Here is a 27,274-nt window from a genome sequence, read left to right as displayed (position 1 = left end):
GTGTGAGCCAAAGAGCTTATAAACTCTAAATAATAAACTTCACTGTGAGTCGTGTTTGTAGCAAGCAAAATGGCTGACCTGCCAGCGCATAAAGAGGGCCACAAGGTCACGCTCCTCATCATTGAAAAGTTTGAGAGAATTAAATTTTAAGATATAGAGTTTGATAATGAAGACCCAAAGCCACTCCACAAAAGAACATTCAGTGAGCCAGTTTGACAATAAAAAGTACTTTAAACTTAAAGAAAAACTATCAAGACCCTTTTCAGTTTCAAATTCTGTTTCCTCAAAAGAATATTGGAACAGGAAACTGGCCACGTCTGATGACTTGTCCACTCCTTCCAAACTGACAAATCATCTATGACGGCAAATCCCTTCCAACTGTAAGTTCGACAAAATTGCCACACCAATGCAGGCCCAAGCTCACCAACGACAGAGGAGCAGAAAAACGTGCGTCAGAGATTTGACCCTATAAACTTTGACATTGAACAAAAACATACATTACCATTTCAGCAAGTGTTGATTTTGGCATCATGCTGATACTAAAAAAAAAAAAAAAAGACAATGAGCCCATCAAAAAGATTCCAATAACGAGATGCTCGTCCTTATGCTCAATATACACCAAATTGCGATTGTGATTTGGGTGTTTAAGCATTAACCCTGATTTTGCTCCATATAATACCATTATATGACGGGTTGCAGGTTTTTATGAGTTGAAGACGAAGATAAAGCTACTTTTTTCCTGTGTTTGAGTTTGAACTGCAAAGCTGTACATAACTGTGCTCTGCAAGATGTTACACCCTGCAGAAGACTTATTCAGCATTAGGGTTCGTCACAAAGTATTAATCATGGGTCTACAGCAGGCCCTCCAGGTTTCTTGGAAACTGGAGATGCGAGGTAGATGATTCAGTGTGAGATTTGAGATCGGCCTGAGCTTTAAAGTACTCCGCTCTGTGGTACTACTGTGTCAATATAATTCTCAACAACTGGATGTTGTGGAGCAGTTCATCTAAAAGTGACCTGAGTTACATAAAGGTAGGTGGCTACCATAGTGCTGGAAGGCAAGGCTGCTTCTTGCACCCATATCAGAGCACCTTGCGCTGGAGGGCGACCACCAGTAAACGGGTAGTTGCAGAATTGCGACTTGGATGTCACTACTGCTTTAGAGTTCGGATGTTCAGGTTAGGGATGAACATCTCAGTTAATGTCCATAACCTCTTGACGAACTGGTGACTGATGTGCATAGTAAGCTAAAGAAAGAAACTGCCATGGCCAGAGCTTGGTGTGCATGACAAGAGGCAGGTGGTCTACTGGAAAAATGCCCATACAGAACACACCGACAAATATCACAAGAGTTGTTCACTCAACAACACTCACTACACGTTGTCACCTGTCAGTTTGCAATGAGAATTTGTTTTTTACAAGAGAAAAAGTTAGAACTCTTAACACCCTCATGCATGCCACACTGCAACAATGCCATGTAGTTGGCAAAGGGCTGTCAACTCAGCACCCACCACAAACCAAGCCCTCCGTGCCTTGTGTCACTCACCAGTCCTCTCCAAAGCTCCAACCAGCATTTGACTTGAAAGAACTGTGCCTGTCAGAGTCGATTTAATGACAGCACACACCGTTCAAGGGTTATAGCTAAGTTGCTTCATTACCAGGCACATCCTTCTCAAACTGCCTCATACTTCCCATGTCTAACACTTCATAATCTGTTCACTGAGACAGGAAAAGTGATGGCCACAGTATTCTTATCTGTATTTTTCGATATGGGACACACTATCTCTGACTAGCAGTGTTTCTTCGAAACAAATGTATGCTCCTCCTTCTGATCAGGTTAAGTAACCAAGCACGCAATCTTCTTGTCAAGAGCCATTTACTGGCTCCCCATGTAGAAGAGATGCCAGTTCAAGATTCTCATGCACGCCTACAAAGCCCTCTACGACCTAGGACCTGCCTATATCAACCATCAACTGAACTTCTACCACCCACTAGACACCTGTGCTCCTCTTCACTCGCCATCGCACACACCTCCCACACCCATCGCAGCCTCAGCGGTAACTGCTTCTACAATGCTTCCAAGACCTGGAACGACCTTCCCCTCCAGCTCCGTACATTCCCCTCGCTGGCAGACTTCAGAAAGAGACTCAAGACTGGCTCTTTGTTGAAGACACAGCACCCAGATACCCCTAGGGATGACAGTGATGCGCTGTCCAAATGCTGTTTGATTGTTTGAGTCTTATAGGTAGGTACAGAATGTTCTGCTATAGGAAAATACTGCAGTTGGCCCTGAAGTACTATAATATTTCATTAAGCCACATTCAGAAGGGTCTATAAAACGTTAGCTTTTTAGGAAATACTTGTGCTCGGTTTTTTAATAGAATTTTCATGGAGGCTAGGCGAAATCCCCTCAGACCAATCTAGAGAGAGCTCTGGTGAAGCTTGATATCAAGGTGGAATTGCAAAGAAAGTCTTTCCAAGAGCTGTTTTTCATTATCGCAAAAGGTATGCCTACCTTTGCGATTCAAGGCAGAATGCACCATGTCTTTACTGTACTCATGCCTTGATTTAAATCCTCCAGTACAGGTCTGTTCGGTGATTTTGAATGTGGAGTCTGTGTGTAGTGCTTTAAATGTGCAGGTTTAGAAAAAGAAATGCAATTCCACCAACCCAAACTAGACGGTGAAATAAAAACAGCATGTGACTTTACAACTGACACAATCAACACAATGATTACAGGTGTAAGTAACGTTTTCCTCGCAACTTTTTTCTAGCTTAGTTTTATTTGTGCTTGGAAAAAGCTTTGTGAATTAGCCCATAGTATATGGCCACCTAAATATTAACATGGGTATATATGTAATAGTGAAGCAGTTAAGAAAGTCCTCTATCAGGAAGTGTTTTGCCATGAAGTGGAAAAAGTTTAATAACCAAGAGCTACAAGGTAAGTAACATCTTATCTGTGCTCTGTTTACCTTTTCTGTGGACTTACATGTTTGCCTTCTCTCCACAGTCTGGAAGAAGAACTTCCTGCGCCTCCGGAAGCTAGTTCTGATTGGGGGTCCTGATGATGGCGTTATCACACCCTGGCAGTCCAGGTGAGATTGTGGAGAGTGGTAACAGGGCACTACATTGGAGGAGTGAAGGAAGGCCAGGAAGGTTAGCAAGAACCATGGATGATGATCTGTAACAGTGAGAGAAGTGTTGGGTGACTCTGGAGGGGGGGGGGTAATGAGGCTGTATGGGATGGAAAAAGGCAGAGAAGGATAATCATCAACTAAGATCTGAGAGCGAGGTATAAGGATAAAAATGAAGAAAGAAATGGAGGGTTAAGAGAAAGGGGGAGGGAAAAGGAAGCTGGGGAGATGAAGCAGGGGAGAGTTGCAAATGCATGGTGTAAAGGGGAGAGCTATGGAAAAATAACCCTATGACCAGAACAGCAGTGAAGAAAGAAATAAAGAAAGAAACTCTGGAGTTGGTGGATGAAAGGTTAGGGTAAAACTGGCAGAATACGGTAAAGTTACACTAACAAGTGGCAACGAGCATTGGTAAAGCCAGTAGGTCTAGCTGATGAGAGCTATTGACTTTGTCAATGTTTTTGTAGCCATGTTGTACAGCAGCATGTACCCAAGCTGGGGAATGACCAAATGCCAATCCTTATGTTTGCTGAGGATGTGGTCATTCTAGCATGCACAGAACTGTCAGTGCACCACTTTTCTGTAGATCTAGAAAATTAACAGTCGACATACAGAAAACAAAGCTCATGATAATGAAATCAAAAACCAAGTTAAAATCGACTTTCAGGATCTATGGTAATCCAATAGAATAGGTTAAATTACTTGAGTATCTGGATTGACAACCTTTATTGGGGTGGCCAAGTAACCAAATCCAAAGTGGTTCTCTCCCAACAGGCCGTAGTGGTTCGGAGGTTTGCAAGCAAGTGTAATAACCGTCTGATAAAGCCTGCACTGACTGCGTTTAAAACCAAGGCTTTAGCCGCAAGCTGCTATGTTGCCGAAATCTGGGGACATGTAAATATGCAGGTCTTACAAAAAGTGGAAAATTCTTTCCTGAGATGACTGTTACGCCTTGTCCCAAGAACACCAATGATAAATCTCAGAATTGGGAATGCTTACTGCAGTGGATTACATTGCTTTCCACCCAGTAAGCTTTTGGATTAGACTCTGACCCACCCCTGCTCTTGCAGAGTACCAAAAGAGCCGAGGGACAACCTGAGATGCCTGAATGGTAAAGTTTGTATTGGTTTAAACATGTACAGCATATGCTAAGCTCAATAGAGTGTCTAGATTTGCGGCTTCATCCAGAAAACGTGACTAAGGCCACCTTACCCTCCGTGAAAAAGAAATTCTGGGCTCTCAGGTGGCAAAAGCACAAGGCTATTAAAATTGCCTTATTATCTAAATATCTGGACATAAAAGCTGAACCACGTTGGGAGTCTTTCCTTGACTTGATTTTACCACCTGAGAAAGGCGCCCTGTACCTCAGATTTAGGCTAGGCACGCTACAGGTTCAGTCCTATATCAAATCCTGGTCCAAGGGTCTTGGACAGAGAGCTGCTATGTGTGACTGTTCTCTCGGCGGGCTAGAAACTTTGAAGCATTTTATGCTACTCTGTATTAAGTCATTAGACCCTCGAAGGTGTTACCTCCGCTCCTTGTTTATAAATACTTTACGAAGAGCTGTAAGGATGCCTTTTCACCTTAAGAGATCTATCATGCTGTAGCACATCATATATATGCACTGCTTTGAAGGGAAGATGGCCGATTACAAAATAGGGCTCGGAGAGTAGCAACTCTCGCAAGAATGAGAATCAAGGGAGTTTATTATGTTAGTCATGTCTGAGGCATTGGGTTGATGTTTGGAGCAAATGGTGGTTATTGGTCCAAAGTTCACTTGCACTTTCATTCGATGGGAGGATTAGGGCAGTGATTTGAGCCTACATAGGTGCTACCTCTTAAGTGAGTGATGGAGCCGCACTTATTGCTGTCATATAAGGCGGTACAAGATTGTATAGGTTTATCTCTCTGGCACCAATATATTTTTTAATGGCTTTGCCTTGCAAAAAATGCAATTTAGCTGTTTTGCAGAAGTGAGTGGTAGGGCAGCATTTATAGCGGTCTTGTAAGGTGAGATAAGGTTTAGTAGGTCTCCTTCTGGTACCAGTATATATGTACATAATATCTGCCCTGTGTGGATGCACTTAAGCTGTTTTGCACAGACATAGCCACTGAGGCAGACTAATATTTTATATTCATTAGCCATTCTAGACGACAACTATACTTAGCACTTTACCTGCTCGTTACGCAGACATAGATGTATATTTTTAAAAAGGCTTTTGTCCTGCACAGATGCACTTTAGCAATCCTGCACAGGCGAAGCCTTCGAGGCAGATTAATGACTCTAAAGTTATTAGTCGTTCTAGACGGCAACTATATGTAGCACTTAACCGGTTTGTAGCAAAGAAATATCATATTTTTTCTAACTACTTCTGCACAGATGCACTCTTTGCTGTCTTTACACAGATAAAGCCCTTGAGGTGGCCTAATATTCCCAAGCCATCAGCTGACACAGTCAAAAATCACTTATAGCATTTTTATGTGCTTGTTGCTTAGTTACAATACTATTCTTCACTTGCCCTCTCTTGCTTTTATACCTTGGAATCATTGTACAATAAATGTATTGTTTTAATATAACTAGAGATGCCATTTCCAGTCCCTGTTCCTTTTGCACTGACGACACCCTTCATCAAACACATCTACGATGTTATTCGTTGTGCATCCCTGCTTAGCTAAACTACGGCTTATTCGTGATACAGTGGAGGATGAATGTTACATCCATGTTACCAGGGAAGCCACGCGGACTAATTGCAACCCTCTTGAGGTGTTTAACCTATTCAGGCAGTATTTATTTTGCAACCATGAAATTACAGAAGGCAGGCATGTTAGCCTACGGGAGCACATCAGTGGGAATGTTTTAACGTCGTTTTATCTGGGACATGTATTGTCATAATGTAGTGTATATTTTTGGATATTCTGCAATGTATAAACTGTATGTTTTATTATTGTGTGACTTTATTGCAAAGCCGAATCAATAAACTTGGGTTAACACGGTTTATATTTTTTGTCCTGACCTCTTGCACAGTATGTGCAGTGTTGTCATAGTGTAAGTGAGATGACAGAATATACAGTAGAAGCACATTCATAATTGAATGATTCTTTTTGTGTTTTTCAGCCAGTTTGGGTTTTACAATGAAAACGAGACGGTGATGGACATGCGTCATCAGAAGGTAAGGAGGATGGCACCTGGGCTCTCGCCCTTCAAAGCCCACACTCCATGACTGGCAATTTATTCACACACCCAATCTGTATTGAACACCTAAGGTTATTCTAATCATAGTATGTGCTACGAAGAAAATGTACTCAATTTGCCAGTCCCTCTAGTCCTTGACCACAATCTAATGATCCATATCCATAATGATCCGCTGGTGTATGCGTGCATAGCTTCAGCCTTTGAAACCAGAGGCCTGCTGCTATTGTCGTTTCATAATTTGCTGTGTGCAAAATCTCTTGAAGCAGATTGAGTTCATGTGTCTCGCTGTGTGTACATCAGTGTCCCACACAATGCAGTTGATGGCATGTCTTGCACCAAGCCAGGAGGCCAGGAGAAGACAGTGGAAGGCATCAGAAAATTCTCGATCACTCCTCTGTTTCACTGGGGTCAACTGTGCGAACAGATTCACTTCACCCATTGAAGACGCCCATGCTGTATCCTCTTGCAGGTCCAGTCGAAAACCTCACCTATTAGTGCCCTCAGCTGTGCTGCAGAGAACTGGTGCCATGTCAACCCTACTCAATGATCAGTAACCCAGGCTAAATTAATGTGCATACTCTTTGTAAGGCCAATGTGGAACCCAGGTGTACTGCCAGGGGTGTTGTGAGAAGCCACAGCATCCCACTGCATGTAGAATAGTCTGGTGGGTGATTTCTTGGGCCATCTTTTGCATGGCCACCCGGCAGCATTCCAGACCACGTGCTTCAACCAAACAGGGGCTGTTCTCACGAGTGGACTTAATACCCAGGTAGCTGCCACCTCCGCGTTTCTTAGCAGTGGTCTTCAGGCAGCGTCTTCTTTACGCACCATTTTGAGTCTGAACCTCTGTCTCGCATAGTCTATGGTTACCTAGGCACAAGGAGGCTGAGGTGAGGTGCACACCCACCCCTAGGTTCAACACATCAAACTGTATTGTCTCTTTTATTAACAGTTGTTACTCAGTTTAGTGGTTTGTTGTGTGGAGGTTGGAAGGGACTGATTTTGTATTATCTCTGCCAGTATTAGAGCCTCGGACCTGCAGGTTGCATCCAGAATCCATCCACGCCCTGGGTCGTCGTATGGCATTTTACCCTGTCCGTGCTCCCTCTCTACCTCATTTCATTTTTCACTCTCTTTCCATCTTTGTTCCTCTTTCTTATCCGCCTTTCTAGTCTATCTTTAATTGCTGTTTGTGTTTTCTTTTTTTAGTTGTCCTGTCAACTCTGCACTGCCACCCCTCCCCGCTGCAGAGCTGTCGCTCCTCTACCTATTCTGGTTGAGTTGCTTTTCTGACTCTCTCTCTCTCCTGTTTCAGGTGTACCTGCAAGATGCATTCGGCCTGAAGACGCTGGATGCCCGGCGCGCCATCACTTCGTACACTGTCTCAGGAGTGCACCACACCACCTGGCACTCCAACCTTACTGTCTACGAGTCCTACATTGAAAAATGGCTGACATAGTGGAGTCAATAAGTGGATTGAAGAAAGTCATCCCTCCCACAGACCCTCCACCCTCCTCACCCCATCCAGAGGCTGCCAGCTGTTTGGGTGGTTCTCATGCTGGGGTACATATGGTTGCGGAGATCACAGGAGTATTAAGGCCTTGATGCAAAGAACAAAAAATGTCTACCCATCCTCGATTGCGATGGGCGGCATTGCAGGAGGGGAGTGAACGCCTGTCAGTCATTGCGTTTCTGTTCATCACATAAGGGTTTCGTTTTTGCAAACACTGCCATGATAACGGGAAACCCGACTGGGATAGTGGAGGACAAATCCTTAGGGAAAGAAGTAGGAAAAAACCCGAATTTTACTGTGTTTTATATTTATTTATTTTTTAAGCTGCTAGTGATGTCTGAAATGTTCTGTCCTTGTGCAGAAATGTGCCTTGTCTGCATATCAGAATGTTCAGTCTCCTCAGTCTGATGGTAGTTTTTGAGTAGTGTAACATCCCTCAGCGATAACCGCGACAGCACTACCCCCTCATCTCACTTTCAGAATGGAGGGGAGGGTGTGATGTAGGCCCTACCAGATTGCTATCCTGGTCATCTCCAAACTACTGAAGTTGAGATGGGTGAAAACTGGTGCCTTTACTTCAACACGTCTGACTATCAAGAAAGCCCAGTGCATCACACCCGTCCATTTTCGTTGTTTGGAGATGGCCAGAATCCGGGGAAATGAAGAGAAGTCTCTCCCTGTATGTTTTTTGTTTCTAGCGTTCTATGTGTTTTTTTAAAAAAATGACTATTTAAAATTCCTGCATGTAGCACAAAAAAAAGGTTCAGGAGTTCAAGCTGCATTGGTGATGTGTTTCCCTTTTCGTTTTGCCGTTTTCAGGATTAGTAGTATGGATGGAAAAGATCAGGGCTTGCTTCACGCCCCTTTGGACCATAATAGTCTGCGAATGACTGGCTATGAAACCCCAAAATTACTGTCATTTAATTATGAAGTTAAAAATAAGCAAAGGCTGGCATGGGCTGATTTATAATTTTACGGGCGGACTCCGACAGTTAGGTTGGAGGAGGACATTACATCCGCCATCCTAACGGATGCCAAATTTGGAGATCACTGCTGGCCTGCAGTTATTTTTGTACCAAAGAAATTGTTAGATGGTCACTATTTTGACGGCCACCCACCAAACCTTTTTTTGTTTTTCAAAAACAAACTCCCAGAGGTGGAGTTTGCTGATGAAAAAATAAAGACTCATGACCACTGCACCCAAGAAGTTTTTTGCCCTAGGTCTGTGGGGTCACTATTTGCTTTTCCTGACCCATAGCTGTAAAACGTGGTGGTGACAGACAAAAAAACAAAATGACATCACATCATCAACCTTAATTAGGCCAGGCGGTGTAATACCCTCCCTCCGACGGTCCATACCCTGTCAGGTTGTTCGAGGAAGGTGTCCATTGACTGAGCCAACGGGGCTTCATCAACGGAAAGCTGGTGGTCCTAGCACACTTAAATTGGGCCCCCAAACCGTCAGTTTGGTGGACTGGTACACCACATTATAAATCAGCCCATAGTTTTAAACTTGATAGATTTGTATTTTTTTATTGAAAGAAGTATAACCTTGGTGAAAGTCCAAAAGGAATCTTTTTTTAAACTTTCGGAACTTCCGCCACAGTATATCTGAATTATTTCTATAGAAGTTTACAGCAACAGGTACACACCTGGTTTCTCCAGCACAGGTCAACTTTGGATTCTCTTGTTCCAAAAGATGTCTTGTTGTCAGGGCAACTTATTGAGGTAACCAGACCAAGAACGGTGACATTATTACATCTCTCTGGTACATGGCCAACATTGCTACTTCAGCTTCCAACTAGGTACCTTCTGCTGGTGGCATACCTGGCGACTACTTGGCCTTCCTTTGCGTGATCAATTCCTGGCGCAACACCTCTTACTTTGGCTTATAAATGAGCAGAGTCATCTTTTACAATGGCTGATGCTTTGCGGTATATTTTCGCAGGATCTGTTAAAATGTACAACAGTCCCTGGAATGGGGAAAAATGGTGGTAAACCTTGGTCGTTTTTCTTGACTTTCCAATATCCGGTAACAATTTTTACAGCAATTTATTTTCCTCTGGAGGCAAGCTGGACAAGAGATGTGCAAATTCTGAATAGAAAAATTAAAAAGTTGACTTTCGGGATCAGAATTTTGCTTGCTATTTTATGTATGTTTCAAAATAGCCATTGGAAATGTTGTCAGCCATACAGAATACCGATTGCTGCTTGAGAATCCCAGGAAACCATAGGGAACATTTTAGGAGTCCAAGATACTGTTAAGCAAACTACTAGATTCCTTGACCTGGCTGTGTTTTTAATTGTTATAAACTAGATTACGCTTCGTCAGGCCTGGTGTCTGCCTTTAACCCCTTCCATGCTGATGACGGCCCCCAGCCGTCAAGCATCACGGTGGGCGTGTGCTGATGACGGCTGGGGGCTGTCATGAGCCCGGCCACTCATTAAAACGGCCTCACAGGTGCAGAATCGCGGCCGAGCCCAAGGGGTTAAGTCGCCCTAATGTTTGCTGTTATTGAGTGCTTTGTTTAGCACAGAGGGTAGGCCTCTATTTTCTTTCATATAAAGGATTAATTTACTAAAAGGGAAGGGCAGGACCACGCCGCTGCCCAACAGATTCTGGTGACCCCAGGCATCAACAAACTGAGTATGAGAATCAGCATATAACTTGTTGGCTTCAAGGGGAGTTTGGCCCTTTTTTATTATTTGTTTTGTTGAGCGCTTTTGTGGGTACTTCTGGTAGGTGGCGTCGGTTAGGCGGTGTTTGGGACCGGTAAATAGGGAAGGGGTGTCAAACTCAATACAATATATTGGATAGTGGGAGTGAAATCACACACATTGTGAACAAAATAACTTTACAGTTTTAACCCATTTTCCCAATCTAATCCCCTCCACTCCATTTGCTGCAGAGGTACTGATCACACAGTAAGGAGTGAAAACAAACGTGGGCTTAGAGTCCAGTTTACCGTATGTTCTGCTGCTACCCTCATGACTTCTGGGACCAGGGGGTAGCAAGGGCAGTGCCATTCTAAACCTGTGGGCCAAGAACGCGAAGCAGCTGATAACCCCCTTTGCTGTCCATGCAGAAGAAGCCTCTGCCTAAAGCATCATTGTGTTTGCAGATTTCAAACCTTGTTCCCCATCCTTCCTACCGAAACATGTCTGCACTCCTTTATGCTGATTGAAGTCCCAGCTTTTCCAGTGTTTTCATGTTTCTTTGTGCCCTTTCTCAAAGTATTGTACATAATACAAGTAAAATATGATGTCACTGTGTGACGACATCTTTGTTGTTCCACCAGTTTGTGGAATGGGCTTTCTTTGCTTAATGCCAATTGAAACTGCATTTCAGAAACGTGATGCTAGTCAAAGTACATGAACCAAAAAAGTGTTGGTTTTCCAGTAAAGAGTAGTCTTAAATCTGAGTGAGGAAGAGATTAGGGCTTCTTTCCTGGGCACAACCACTATTTTTGGGTGGGATGGGATGCTATGTAAATTTGAGGGGTAGCAGTTGTTTAGGGGAAGGGGTTTATAAAAGAAAGGGGTAAGATTTGTAATGTTCCTGCCTGTTTTTCTAATGTTACAATTCTATTCTTTCATTGCTCAAGGTCTCTGTTTTGTGGCTGTGAGCACTTTGAAGTAGGCTTTTGTTTTTTTGAATTGGATGTTTTATGGGGATGCAACCCATTGCAGTGAGCCCCATCACGCGTTTGACTGCACATGAGACATGGCCACAAAGCTTGCTCAGGATCAGACTCCAGACGTCATTAGATTGGGAGCTACTTATCGGAAACGTGTTTACATTTGCATCCGCGGAAAGGAATAGCATGCGTTTTATATGTGTTTTTGAAACTTTTTTGGGGAACATTTGTGCTTAGTTTTCCACAGTATTGCATCGTGCGTAGTGGCATGGCTTTTGGTTTATAGATGTGGGTTGGGGATTGCCTAGCCTGTCTGTGGGGTGTGCATCATCAAAAAAGACATTTTGGAAAATTGCTCTGTTGCACAAATCCACCCTCTAGCCAAGATGAAAGCTCATTAAAAGATTTTGAAATATTATTGGGGAGGGCCTTTGTTTGGGTCAGACTGGATCAGTAAGCCCAAGTTCTTCCACAAGTTTCCTTCAAGGAGATGTATAAATGCTAAAAATGTGTTGCTGAGCACAGAAAGTCATGGCCACAAAAACAATTAGCCTACAGTGCGTTGTGTTGGGAGGCTGGGTGCATATGATTGAGAATTGCTTTAGGACATGGGTCTGTGTGCCTTTGGAAGTGCTCACATAGTCATGTTGATGAAACGTTTATTAGAGGGAATGGGTGCAATAGTTGCAACTCTCACTGCATCCAATGTCGACAACTCTTGGCATCATGGTCCCCCAAGGGATTGCAACTACGGGGGGGGGGTATACATTGTATATTCATTTCCTGCAGCCCCCACTGAACTACATTGGGCCTTGTTTTTTTCTTTGTGTTTGTTTTTGGCTGCGTTACTTGTTTGTTTTTTGGGTCTTAAACATTTTGTAACACTTGAAGCACATGTAAATTAAAGAATAACATTTTACCTCAGATTTTGCTTTCTTCTTTTCACTTTCGACTTGTTGGGCTGTTGATCAGCCATCTTGTGTGGAGTAAAATATGCCTGCAGTACATCCAGGTTTGGGAAATGGCTTTGACTCAACAGTGGAGTATATTCTTTACATAACAAATCCATGCCCACCAGGACTGCTTATGTTTTTTTTGCTCGAGTGTTTCATTTTCGAACTAAACAGATGAAGTTATTCCTATATGGGAAAGGAACCTGTCCAAGACATTACGGAGGTGTGCAAGGTGAAAAACGAGTTACTTGTAGCAATAGCTTGGAACTCCAGTAGAATGACATGCAACCCTCCAAAGTTCTTGGTGAAAGGGGTGAGCAGTCAAAAAAATTCTAAACTTATCAACATAGTAAACATTTAGGTGACATAGACTCCATCTGTGCTCAGCGCCCAAAAGAATATCTTTAGACTTGTTCTGGATTTTTCCATACCCAACCACTAGAATGCCGGAAAATGCAAAGCATGTGACCGTAGAGTTACAGGTTAGCAGCTAGTTTCTTGCACAGAGAAGCAGTAATGGCATAAGACTTTTAAAGAACTGCAAATGTTACTCAATGGAAAAGGATGGGGCAGGATAGCATGGGTAAGAATTATTCATGGCAACGTCTATCACCTCATACTGCCTAAACATGTTGATCTGTTAAATTAGTAGTTGAGTAGTTCCTGACAGTTTGAGGAAGGATCAGATTCGCGACCACCGTAAAGATAGAATATCAAATGCAGTCACTCCCAAAACTGACAAACTCTTCAAACAGCCTCCAACTCACATCCTCCTCAGTCCGAGGGTGCTCAAACCCTGAGGTAATCTTCGCTTAGTGAATTATCCAGCCCACCTGGAAACTCAATGGACTTAAGAACTTTCCTGGAATGGAAGTGTTGGATATGGGTCATAAATGATAAGGGGGTTCACTCAATATGCACTCTCCTATGCTGGGAATTCTTGTTTACTGATATGGGCGCAGTAGTGGAAGTTCTTTTCCACTACTGCCAAGCGGCTTGCTGAGTAGTGTAAAGAAATATACATTACCTGCTTTATCATAGATTGCTTTAAGGGTGGTTGTAATGGTTTTAAATCCCTGGTTTGCACTGGGAGTCATCAAAGATCTGTTTGTGCTTCAGAGGCGTGAACTTGCGAATGGATGTACTGAAGCACACGGCTGAATTTTGGACTAGTTGTAATTTGAATACATTGTATTTGCTGATACCAGCATGTAAAGCATTATAGTAGTGTGAGAAAGAGACCACTTTGCATGGTTAGCCCCCCATTTTTTGCCTGGTCTTGTTGTGGTTTCAAATGTAGTGCACAGGGTCCCTGCCAACCAGGTCCCTGTGCCAGTGCTCCTTCCCTAAAAGCAAATCCCTAATTGGCACTTCTGCCCTCTGTAAGTCCCTAATAAATGGTACTCTGAGTACTTGTAGCCTGGGGCTGAAGAGGGTCCCCTGGTGGCCCCCTTTCTGGGACCATGTCACTGCCCTTGCAGCTTGCATGTCCCTGTGAGGTAAAAAATGAATAAGTCGACATGGCACCCTGCCGGGCTGCCATGCCAGCTAACACTGCCTGAAGACATAGGTAAGTCACCCCTCTAGCAGGCCGCACAGCCCTAAAGCAGGGTGCACTACACCACAGGTGAGGGTCTCTCTGCATAAGTAGATATGCCCCTACAATATTGGGGTCCATTTCCTAATGTAAGTGCCTGTGAAGCCATAGAAAGTACATGGGCTGGAAACTCGAGTTCCACAGCAGCATAATGGCTTCACTGACCACGAGTGTTGAGCACCAAACTACTCCTTGCAATAAATCCATGCTGATTCCAGTGCGTGATTTATTGTACCATGTGCCCAGAGGGCACCTTAGAAGTGCCCCAGACAACCTGCCAACCCTGATGTTGTCTCTGACCGGCTATAGGCAGCCAGCCACCCCCAGACATGTTTCTGGACCCCTGGGTAGAGAGCCCCTGCTCTCTGGGACCAGAAACAATGCACATCCTGGGCAGAGGTGTCACACATCCTCCCCCAGGAAGGGAATTTCAAAGGCCTGCCGCCTTTGTAATGCAACCCCCAGCCTCTGCAGCTAGCAGCAGATGGCAGCCCCCGGTTTACACCCCCACTTTGGGCGGGAAAACTCAAGAAGAATAGGAGGTGTGCCAAGCTCTGTTAACTCCACCCCTAAGGTGGGTTAGGCGAGGTGAAGCACATCTTTCAGTCCCCGCCATCTTGAAGATGGGGGGGCCCCTCCAATCAGGGCTAGGTCTATGCCCCCCTCCCACAGGAGGGTGGCTTAATAGAGGGTGTAGTCACCCCCGGTAAGGTGCCCATTGGCTCTACATGCTACTCCCCTAAAACGTCCCTAAATCTAGTATTTAGGTGGCTCCCCCAGACCTAGAAACTAGATCTTCTACGACATAACAAGAAAGAAGACGACCCTGCAGAGAAGACTGAAGCCGACGACTGCCTTGGCTCCAGCCTTCCCGGCCTGTCTCTAGCTTCTGCGAACCTGCGACCTGTCTTGCAGTCAGCGACCTGCTGAAAACCCCGGGAGGGCTGCTGCTTGCAAAAAAGACTCCAAAATTCTGTGGCCAGCGGACTTATCCAGAAGAAAGCTACTCCATGTACTCCAGATCTGCATCTCCTGCCTACTTTGCACCCGACGCCCAGTGCCCAAGTCTGAATGGCTCATCTGCTCAGTCAAGTTTCCCCAGTGATCCTTACCTCATGTCCAGTATTGGCTGAGTTCTCCTGACTTCCACGACGGCGCCTGCAGTGTGAATCCAGAGGTTTCCCCCTGACCGCGATCGGCTCTGATAAGAAGACTCTGACATCACAAGGCACCCCTGCACCCGAAGCCCCCGGGGCTAGGTGAGCTGAACCGACAGTGCCCCTATGACCCCATACATCTCTACTTACTCTTCTGTCGTTTGTCTCCCTCCTGCAACCTTTGTTGCCATACCTGCAGCTTCTTTGCTGAAAGAAGAATCCCCATTGAAAAGCACTGGGTGCCTGACATTTAAATTGCGCCCTGCACTCAGCCACCCCTGTGCTGCTGGTGGTGTATGTTTGGTGCTGCTTTGTGGCCCCCCAGTGCTAACCCTACCCCCCAAAGTTTGGCCCCTTCAACCAATCAAGACTTACCTGCAAGCAGTGTGGCTCCAGGCACCCCCTGTCTCCATTGGAAAGCATTGGCTGAACTCTGAATTTGACCTCTTCACCCGGCCACCCATGTGCCGCTGGTGGTTCAGTTTTGGAACTCACCTGACCTCTGGACTTTGTAGTCTTTTGGCTCCGAAGACTGGGATTGTAAGTTCAGTACTTACCTGTTTAACCACAATATTGTTTTGCCCACAGGATAACATTTGACTGTGTTGAAAAATGTCTAAGTGTCAGTTTTTCAAAGTGAAAAGTATTTTTTTAATTAAAAACATACTTGCCTTATTAAGAAGACCTGGCTCCTAAATTAAAGTACAAACAAAGTAGAATTTTCTAAAATTGTTCTGGATCTCATTCTTGAGCCATGTGTCCATTATTGATCACTGTTGTGCAATAAATGTATGACACTCCTCTGTATTACGCCTTAGGCTGCTCACCCACACTACCTCTAATAGAGCACTTTGGGTTTTACTTTGAGCCCTGTACACTTTTGGGAAACCCATGGACTCTGTGCACGGTATTACCACCTAGCGGCAATATCATATACAGAGCCAGCTTCCTATACAGAGCCAGCTTCCTACAAGCAGTTTAATGTAGCCTCATTTAGATTCCCTCTGATGGGGCATTCCTTGGTGCCTAATGACACTGCTAGGCCTCCAGATGGCCCTTTACCAGCCCTATGCCTCCAGACAATGCACCACGCCTATGCCCCACTAAGAAATTACCTAAGTTTAGCCCCCAATTTTAGAAGATCCAACAGCCTCCGCCTTGATGCCAGTACTGTTGTGTGCTGGAAGCTTTCTTCGATCAAGTTCAGATTCTGTTCAGGGCCTTCAAAATGTCTCATAACAAATATGATGAATAGGAGGCGGATCATTTACTCCCCTTTCATTGCACTGATGCTGGCCTATATTTAGATTACAGAATGCCAGCGGTCTAGACTCAGTCTAGAGATGGAGTTCTGCAGAGCCGTTGAGTTCCCTAGAGACTACGGTTGGACTTTTTTTTTTATCGGGAGTAGTACGCAGAGCAGCAGTGCTGGAAGTGGAACTTCAGCTGCCCACATAAAGGCTGGGGCAAACGCACTCGCAGAAATCCTGCAGCCCGGGCCTGCTACCTTGGAGCCTTTGCTGTCTTTTAATGAGGCCTTGACGCCAACACTGGTTTGGTCCTCACGCGGATATCACGGCGTGAGGAGGAATCCTTAATACGGCTGTCCGAATTCATCAAAAAAATATATTATCTACTTACTGGCCAAAAATACTGAAATCAAATTAAAACTTATGACCTGCTCAGAGTTGGATGCCATCATTACATCACTCTGGCTTTGAAGAGCTATAATATAATATACTCTTCACTGGAGGCCTACAGTTTAAGTCTCCTTTGTACCTGGCTATAAACAGTGAAGGCTCTACAGCCTTAGCAGCAACAGAAAAGAACTGATTATCTTAACTCAGAGATATAAGAAATCACCTCTGATCTATTGTGGCCCCTTTTTCCTGATGAAGGCACTGTCCTGTGCCGAACTGCGCGTAGAATTCAACAAGTTGTGATCATTGTGCCACATTGTTCTTTGATGATTATGAAAATCAGATATCAATGTTATTATTATCTCTGTGAATTATACTCCAATAATAAGTTGTGTTTTTTATTGTATGTTTTTGTATAGAGTGTGAATGAGGATATGCATGAACTAGCATGACTGGGTGATGTTTTACAATGAAATTAATTTGCTACATTCAATTAAATAATAATACAAACATTTTTTTCTTCACAAAAATAAACAGTATTTGTTGGTTCTCTCTGGGCTTTTCACATATCTTGTTTTGTTGATTTCTGTACATTATATGATACTGATATTATTGTTGCGTTGAGTCCTTACATTTGACCTCTTCGAAGCCATGTTCCTCTCCACCGATAAGTCGTACTGTGGCTAGGTGTCATCAGCTTGCCCCAGTGGTCCCGGCCTTTCTGATCCCACACCTAACTAGTAGTCGTGTACTGGGTCAAACTTCCACCCGCAAGGTCAACATCAATTAATTCCCCACAGCTCCACCAAACTGCCTACTAAGAGGCTATACATATACCCTCTGTGACTTGGCCAGTGAGAGCATGCCAGCTGTTTCTGATTTGTTCAGAAAGAGTCAAGATGGGCACTAATCGGGTGATCAGATGCCATGCCTAGATGCTCACCATTGGGTTTTCTTGGGATGTGCTAGCATCCCTTATAGATTTGCAATTTGAAGGCTCCTAACCTTTTGGAGAGAAAGTGGTACCAGCATTGACATTTGCAAAGACAGTTGCACTACAGCCTGAACCTTGGGCTTGCTATCTCTGGTCTATCAATTTCATCAATAATACTAAAGCTTTTAGGGATACTTGTGGAAGGCTCATTTATCATCAGAATCATCCTTTACATTTCACAACAGCCACTGCAGCTCTTTCATGGCTCCAGACGATGAGGTAGTTTCAGGGGCTGTGACCACAGCGAGAACAGCAGCCTTACTCTTGCTTGTCGCCTGCAGCCAAGTCACTTTGTTTTCTCCTCATATAGTCGTAATTGGCAGGTGGGAGGCAGAATTTATCTTTAGCTGCTTGGCTGATGTGCAATTACCTCAGACTAGTCCGTGCTGCAGGTGGTTCAACCTGGTTAGGACCTTTTTAGGTTGCAGCCTACCAGACAAGCCAAATGTCTGGTTTGCTAAAGACATCTTGTGGTCCTTTAGAAAGTTGACCTAGTAGTGCAAGCTGCCCATTGCTTGCCATTGGCTTTGTGGTTTGTAACTCATGTTTTCTTGCTTTCCATTGGCTGGCTTTAGTTGTTTTAGGCTGTCCGGCTTGAGTTGTAACTTCCCTTTCCCAAACCTTATTTACAGTATCCTTCTTAGTGGTCTCCTTCTGTAAACAGGCCTGTAAATCTTGTTCTTATCTCGTCACATTTGCTGTGCATTCAACGACTGAGGTCAAATGTCTGTCTTCCAAGGGCTCTTGTTTACTTTTCTTTCCAGGACTTCAAAGTGAGGGGATTTATGTGATAATCTTGCTGGATACTGGGGGTAGGAAGAGTTTTTTTCTAGCACACATTTAAATGAAATGTGTACGATTTCAGTGTATACCAGAATTAGGAACACAAATGAAGCACAAATGTTCTTGTTATTTTTGAAGTGTGTTGGAAACAATTTGCTCAAAACAAATCATTATACTAGGTGATGCAATTTTCACACATTTTCATCTGTACACTGTATATTTTTATTAGTAAAACTGTATGTCTATGGAAATGTAATGGTTATTTCAATTGAAAATGTGTTCTCTGTAATGACAGTGTGCTACCATACATACCATGACTACCCCACTGTACGCCACTGCACTCAACTCTGCACCACTCCTGGCAACTGCACTCTGCACCACTCCACTTTATGCCACTGCACTCTACACTACTGTACTCTACTATTCTCTCCTGTCCTCTGTACCACTCTACGCCAATGCACTCTTTGCCACTCTACGCCACTCTGCACCACTCCACTCTATGCCACTGCACTCTACACTATTATACTCTACTCTACCCTGTACCAATCTACTGTATGCTAATGCACTCTTCGCCACTCTACTGTATGCCACTCTGGAACACTGCATTCTATGCCAGTGCGCGTTACTCTGCCCTGTACTCACCGCCTATCCACTGTACGCCACTGTAATCTACTCTGCTCTACTGCACTCTACACTACTTTACGCTATGCCATTACACTCTATGCTACTCTACGCGACTGCAGTCTACCCTGCACTACTCCACTCTACTCTTAACCACTGTACTCTACCCTAATGCACTCTACACAACTGCACTCTGTCACTGCACTCTATGCTACTCCACGCCACTGTACTCCACTCTACGCCACTGCACTCTTGACACTCTACTCTGCAATACTGCATTCTCTGCAACTGAACTCTACGCCCCTCTACTCTGCACCCCTGCACTCTACACTACTGCACTCTACACCACTGCACTCTACACCACTATACTCTACTCCACTCTATGCCACTCTGCGCCACTCCCCTCTGAGCCACAGCACTCTGCACCACTGCACTCTACTATGCACTACTCTAATCTACGCCTCTGAATTTAACAATGCTGCATTGTATGCCACTGCACCCTACAGCACTATACTCTGCAACACTCCACACCAATGCATTCTACACCAGTCCTCTCTACTCTATGCCACTCCAGTGTATGCCACTCTAAGCATCTCTACACTATACCACTCCAACATATGCCACTCTCTGCCACGCCACTCTACAACACAATAATCTTCGCCATTCCACTCAATGACACTCCACGCCACTCTACTCTAAGCCACCAACTTTTAGCCATGCTGAACAGCAGCCACGCTGTTGTACAGCATGGCTAAAACACATAGGTGAGACTTACTGTCTTTGCCAATGTTAGTAACATCTGCTTACCCCTCGTGTTCTTCCTGTTTTGTTCAGACGTTGGCAGTTTATGCCGCAATTCTCGCCCATGAAGTTCAGTCCCTGCTGGCCAAAGAGGCCATAGGACGTCCCCAAGATGAAGAAGGGCAGGGGTTGTTCCTCCAGATATATGTTTTGGGTGCTCAAAAAAGAGGACTCAGGCCGATATTTGATCATTTAATTTCTGAACACCTTCCTTCAGAAGGACAATTTTAAAATGTTGACTGGCTGGCTTTTTCCTCCCTGAATCTGGGTACTGGTTGCTTCGGTGAGACTCGCAGAATGCATACTTTCATGTGCCTGTCGTTCAGTCCTACGCTTTCTTTGGTTCATGGCAGACTAAGAGCACTTTCAGAGGACCGTCTTGTTCTTTGGCCTCACCTCACCCCCACAGTATTTCCAGAGGCATGGCAGTGGTTGCGGCTCATCTTTGCAGGTTGGGTGTACATGTCTTCCAATACATTGACAGCTGGCTGCTGAAGGCGGGCTCATCGCAGTCTGCCACTTGGAACCAGCTGTCACTCTGCTGTCACCCCTGGGGTCCTTCATCAATGGACTGACATCCCACCTGCAACCTACACAGAGGATCACTTTCAAAGGGGCTATCCTGGACTTGGTGACATTCAAGGCCTTTCAAACCTTGCAGTGAGTCTCAGACTTTCAAGACTATGATCCTGATGTTTCGGGCTCACTTCTACTTTCTGATGCGGGTTTCTGATGCGGATTGTTTTGAGGCTTTTTGCCTTTTGGTAGAGAATCGGGCCCTTTGGTCCTGCATGGAGCAGCGGCACCACACCAACCTTCTGGAGCTTTGTGCCATTCAGCAGTGCATGAAAGCTTTCCGTCCCTCTAGCAAAGGGAACCGATCCAAGTTCTAATGGACAACATGACCGCAGAGAGGGGTCCAGACAGCATGGAGTTTCTGTTGGTGGCTCAATCGCCACACAATCTTCCTGACAGTCAACCAGTTATGGGCTCATTCATTTCCAGGCAGATGAACTGAGCAGACGTTATCTAGTGGATCATAAATGATATGCATATGGAAGTGGTCCAAGGCATCTACGCCCAATAGGGCATGTCTTGGCTAGATCTTTTCACTACGGCTGAAAACATTCTGTGCTGTGCTTACTGCATGCTGAAGATCCCATCTCCAGTTTCTCTGGATTGTTCCTTCTGCCTGCAGTGCGACTCCTCTATGCCTTCGCGTCTTTGCCACCAGAGGGATCAACTCATCTTGCTAGCTTAAGATGTGGGCATGAGAGTTCGGTACTCCGACCTGCTGAGCCCAAACACTTGGTCTCCTAACAGCCTACCTCTTCGGTAGGACCTCTTGTCTCTGCATTAGGGCAAGGTCCTGTACCCAAATCTTCGCAGTGTACACATCTAAACGTGGAGATTAAGTGACACTAATTGATTGGGTTTGATCTGCCTGAGAAAGTTGTGGTTGTTCTCCTTTTAGCTTGATGCCTGACAACCAAATCTGTCTCTTCTGGTCTTTTAGCCCCTTCAGGCCAAGTTATCTGATGTTTTTATCACTAGCCCAACAAGGCTTTGCTGTGGGTATTGTTAAAGGTTATTTGCTGGCCCTTTCAGCCTGTGTAGGTTTGCCTAACCAACCGTCGTTATTTAAGTTACAGATTGTGATGCATCACATATATATGTCTTCTTATGCTCTTTATTATTCCTCAATGGCCCCTTAAAATTATCATCACATTCTTGATGTCCACACATTTCGAGCCTTTGCAGTTATTAATTGATATTAATGGCAATTAAGACAGCATTCCTATGCACAATTATTTCTGTGCACTGTGTCAGTGAGCTGCATGGGTGGCTCCTCCGCTACGGCGGAGTGTCGCACCACTGCTCTCGCAGTGCGAAAAGCAGAAACATAAAATGGTAAAACTACCATTTTATGTTTCTGCTTCCCGCCCTGCGAGAAAGCAGAAGGGTATGCCTTGTAGGGGACGGGCAGGTGGGCGAGCCGGGGAGGAGTGGCTTGCCCAATGTTGTGGGCCCTAACTGTTTGATTGGACCGCTGGGTCCGACCAAACCAGTCACGCGCACTCTACCTTGTCTCCATCTAGGCTGCATGCCGCTTCCATGGATGGAGAAAATGGTCTCTCCATAGGTGCCCGGCTGGGCGCCGTCCCCACCCATCACAACGCTGCCATTGCAGTGTTGTGATTGGCTTAGGGGAGGAGGACGGAGGCTGCCTGCTGCCTGTTCAGCAGGAGAGCATGAAAACTGGACCCGGCCAGGAGCCGTGATGTCGCGGGACCCGGGAAGGTACTTTTCTTTTTTTACTATTAATTGACACACCGCCCCCTCTCCCTGCGCTAACCCGTCACCTGCCCCCCCCCAAGAGTCGTGCCGGCCTCAAGTGAAGGGCTGTGTGATTCTTTTCTACCAATAGTGGTATCCCCTTCTACACGGGACAGTCCATTACCACTTCTTTTAAAAAAAAATAAGTATCTATTCTACATCTTTAAGGAGTTGGGCAGATTTCACTGGTTGGAGCCCTTAGTTATATACATCGAACATACTAAAAATCATTGGGTGAATGTGAAACATTTTAGTTGCTTCACCAGTGCCAAGAACAGTGGAGGAGCTCACAAGAGTACTGGGTCCAGGTGGAGTGTCCTGTGCATGAAAACATGTAATGCCCTGGTCAGGAATGCGCCTCCTGAGGGTCTTTGGGCTCATTCCATCAGAGTAAAGATGGTCACCGCAGCTCTGGCTAGAGGTATTCTAGTATTGGACATTTGCTAGTCAGACACATGGGTTTCTTTCCATACTTTCCCCCACCACCACTGCCTTGATTCCAAAGTCCATAAAGAGGGACGTTTTGCCTCTTTTTTTTCGGCAGGACTTACTGGTGTAAAACTCACTCCTCGGCTCTCCACCATTGGGAGGTACTGCTTCTTTGGTAAGAATCTGCAGTTACCATTACCCATCAGATGAATTAGTTACTTAACTTTGGCAATGCTCTTTCCCGTGGATACTTTAATCACAGATTCCTCGCTGCCCTCCCTCCCTGTTCTGTGAAGTGAGGTTTTATGATTATATGAAGGTCTGAAGTTAGATTCTACGCACTCCTAAGTTTGCAACCAACCACTTTTGCTCAATTTGTGAAGGTGAGGAATAAAATAGAGAAAACTGATATCAGCAAGCAGGGGTTGCACTTAGGACTCAGAGCATCACCTCTGGGGGTGGTGTGAGGTCGCTGTGGAGTTTGGTGTCAACACCTGTCGATTCGCAGGAGAAAGTGCTAAGAAACAGTTTTGGATCCAGTGTGGTGATTGGGTTTATTTATAAGATGAGGAATATACAGTAAGATAGATTATTCACCAGAATTTGGTCGGGAGTACTGTCCTGCGGACCTCCCAGCAGATCCTCGACTAACTCTTCTCCACAGTACAGACGATATTGGGGGGAACATATACAAAAGACATTATTATTTTTAGGACTTATATTGGCCAAGCGTGACATAGCTCAACAGTGGAAGTCCTCCCTCCTGGGGGCGGTGGCATGGAAGTCCGCATTAGATTAATGTATGTCAGCCGAAGTGGCAGTTTTTCAGGCTCGGGGTTACCCGCAGAAGCATGGGAAGATCTGGACCGCATGGGCCAACTACCGGGGCATTGACCTTTCCATCGTCAGCAAATTCAGACCCTATCGACAGACTCTCCATTTAATGACTCTCCAATCTAATTCCCGGATTGGCCAGCACGGAGATATGCCTGTATGTTTCTACGCCTGTATAATGTTCCAAGTGGGAAGTACGGTGCAAGGGAGAGGGGCGGCGGGAGGTGGGTTTTTTTTTGTTTTTTTTGCAGAGTTTTATATAGCGCGAACTAGACCCGAACCAAATCAGGTATCGGGAGATTAAGTGATTTGCCCAGAATCACAGGAGGTTTTGGCGTCGTTACCAAGACTCGAACCCAGATCCCCAGGTCCGAGGTCGAGCGCCCTAGCCGTTAGGCCAACTCCAACTCCTCTCTCTTGTTGGTTCGAATGTTGTATTGATCCTCAAATGCTACCCTCATCAGCCGCTTATGTACCTATAAGCTGTGATCTGTATGAACATTGCTTGTGGGGGTCCGCCCCGTTGGTTGTAAAATCTCATTAAAATTTGTTGTCAAAAAAAGATAGAGTATTCACCAGAAAAAGCAAAGTAACTTGTTCCTCTGGGAATGCCTCAGAAGAACTGATCATAGCTCCGGGGCTTCAGGAAACCTGTCCATTCTACATCTCCTTGCCATCAGACTGACGGACAACCCTCCACATCACAATAGGATAAACCTTACTTAGCACAAGAAACTCCCTGTCGACCCTCAAGCATGTACTCCAACCATGCATCATTACCACCTCTAACTCAGTGTCACTGTTGCTTCCAAAGATTTAATGAAGAAGTTTCTAATGATGGGGTGACCAGTGTCTGTTTATGGATACATTTACTGGCATCACGCAACCAGTTTAGAACCCAACTGGTGTGCCTTTTGTTCAATGAGGCAGATATAGAAGATGGCCAGCGCTTACTGTGAAGTCCCTGAGGTGCTTTAAATTTTAGGGGTGTCTATCTCTGATACAGCTTGTCATGCTAAAGATTTTCCAGTGGTGGCATACCAGAGTTTATTTCTCCTGACCACTGCATGCTAGAGGGCTATCACAAATGGTCTAACATCTGGATGAATCATTTAAGCCACCAGAACCAGACCCTGTGCCTGGGGAGTGAAGGCTGACTGCCTTATGGTCTTTATGCGTTCAAGATCAAGAATAATCTGTTTATAGAATATCTTAGTGAGTTCAGCACACTTCCTGAAATATGTGTTGATCTGCATGTAACAACTTTCAATCCCTGCAAGGCTGACTCTGCCATAAATCTATCTGAAGTGGCAAATTCCATACTATTAGATGTGGTAGTAGTAACCTGTTATTTACATGACTTAGACAGTTCTGAAATGTGGTAAAAAAAACAAATCATTACTATTAAAGGCACCTATGAGTACATAGTGTGTTTGTAATGGTCAGTAGTTCTTAATGATGCAGATTCTTGAGTCAGATGATGCTTTTCTCCAGCTGTGCTGCAGGGACCTCTGGTTTCCCAGGTGCCCTCCATCGATCGAGACGCCCTTCACGCAGACCCTTCAGTTAGCTTAGCCATGTGTATGTCTCCCTTGGATGAGGTTGGCCTCCCCTGGCGGGTGCAGTCCATCACCTTGTGCGGCCAAGCTCTTCATTTATCTGCAGGTGACACCAGCAATGCTGTAGGAAGACTTCTCAGATTTGGGATCTTTTATTCGGAAAGCAACAGCCCAGCAGAGATCCACTGTTGGACCTGATATCTTCCTCCTACGCTGGTGTGAGGCCTCCTCTGACACCAGCCACAATGACCATGTACTGGCCAATAATTTGCTACATCGCACCTCTTTTTAAAAAGCCTTCAGTTGATGTAAAGGTCCTAGCCAATGATACTGAAGAAGGAACCACACTGAAGAAAGGAAGAGGCATATTATCCCCTTAAGGACCTAATTAGGCCACCCATGAACCATTGTTTTTCTAAAATATATTATCCAGAACGGCGTTTAAAATTGTCGCCGCTTTAGCTGCGGGAAACTTCCGCTAAAGCGGCGATAATGGGCTTGATAATATGCCCTTGTGAATTCCCATAGAAGCCCATGTTCACACCAGAACATGGGCTCCTATGGGAATTCACAAGGGCATATTATCAAGCCCATTATCGCCTCTTTAGCAGCAGTTTCCCGCCGCTAAAGCGGCGATAATTTTAACGACGTTCTTGAGAATATGCCCCCAGGTTTTTTTTTATTTATAATTCACATAGAGAAGTTAAATCATAGCTGACTGACTCAGCTGGATGGTGGGAGGGAGAGTCAACAGGACCTTTCCTTTACAAGGTATGTCATTAGGGCATAAATCAAAAAATTAAGAGGAGTAAAATTGCTAGACAAAATCTTAAATGTCTCTTAAAAAAGGAGGCGGCCTGAGTGTAAGATTTATACATTAACAGTACAGATACGGTGTCAGCCTTATGCTTCTGGCGGGCAAGAACGAGCAAAAGTAAATTGACAGTCAAAGATGAGACCGACAGGTGTCTGCAGAGACCATACCAAAAGGTGAGCAGAAAAGGTGCATCTTGTGGCCTTGCCTGAATTTGATAAAAATCTTAACTCTTTCTGGCTGAGGGAGGGGTTTCAAGAAGAAGAACCCTTATACGCGAGCAATCTACTTAGGATTTTTTATAACTTGGCAGTGTGAAAGGCCGATTAGTTTGATGAGGATGATCTCGGCTACCTAGGTGGATGGTATGGATGAAAAAGTTTGCTCCGGTAAACTGGTCTATGTCCATGAATAGACGTATGTACACTGAAGTCGGATCTAATTCTCAAGGGTTTAGAGATGTAACCAGGTATGCATTTATGGGTTGTGAGTATGGAACGTGGGTCTGGGTCTAGGTAATCCTCTTCTAGAGGTGTCCTGTGTTCCCCACGTCACACCAGTGGTAAAGGGCATCAATCCTCAATTCTCCCTCTTTGGAAAATGATCTTCCTAATCGTGACCAAGCGCCGGTAAGTTCAGGTGATGGCCTATGTTGACTAATGTAATATTGTCTATACAGGTGTCTCTAAGAAGCTCATGGAGTCCACAATGAGAATATGGAAACACTGATGCATATCAAATCAGAACTCAAAGTCCCACGCTTGTTCCCAGTTGACATGAAGATCAAGTTCAGAGTCCTCCGTGCCATCCACAAGGTCTACCAGGGAAAAAGGACCAGGATGTCTACAGACATTGGCAGCTCACTAGGCCCCAACAGAAACCTGTGGTTGACAAGTGCAAACTTGATGACCCAAATTATTTTAAATGTAGGAAACACGGAGGAGGATCTTTGGTCGTCCAGGCCGACGATTGTGGAATGCAATGAAAAAAGGCTTGGGAGCAGAGATGAAGCCCAGCTAAGAAAAGGCTCAAAACTGACCTGTCCCACACTTCTTAGACCTGAGCTCCTGCAGTTGAGGATGATGACTGAAGAATATCAAACTGGAGCCTTCCTTGCACTGATTTCACCCTAATTCCCCAATCCCCACCATCATCAGGGGACACTCTTATTCATTAAAAGTACTCAGAAGTGTTGGTAAGGTATCACGCAGCACTACACAAAATTATAAATGAATAAAAGAAACAGAAGAACTGTGCTTCTGTCATCTGCCCTTATC

The 27,274-nt window shown here is 44.8% G+C and overlaps 1 protein-coding gene across 1 annotated transcript in view; it reads left to right on the top strand.

Annotated features, from left to right (window-relative positions):
• Positions 1 to 9,960, top strand: part of PPT2 (palmitoyl-protein thioesterase 2) — an 86,251-nt gene extending 76,291 nt beyond the window's left edge. Inside the window, exons 7-9 of the mRNA XM_078645929.1 lie at positions 3,011 to 3,095; positions 6,250 to 6,304; positions 7,643 to 9,960. Of these exons, the coding sequence (XP_078502055.1) occupies positions 3,011 to 3,095; positions 6,250 to 6,304; positions 7,643 to 7,786 (284 nt within the window). The 3' untranslated portion in view covers positions 7,787 to 9,960. The remainder of the gene's footprint in view (positions 1 to 3,010; positions 3,096 to 6,249; positions 6,305 to 7,642) is intronic.
• The last annotated feature ends 17,314 nt before the right edge of the window (positions 9,961 to 27,274 follow it).

Source organism: Lissotriton helveticus, chromosome 5_1 (assembly GCF_964261635.1).
Source record: "Lissotriton helveticus chromosome 5_1, aLisHel1.1, whole genome shotgun sequence".
Lineage (NCBI taxonomy): Eukaryota > Metazoa > Chordata > Amphibia > Caudata > Salamandridae > Lissotriton > Lissotriton helveticus.
This window is presented reverse-complemented; position numbering and strand designations above follow the sequence as displayed.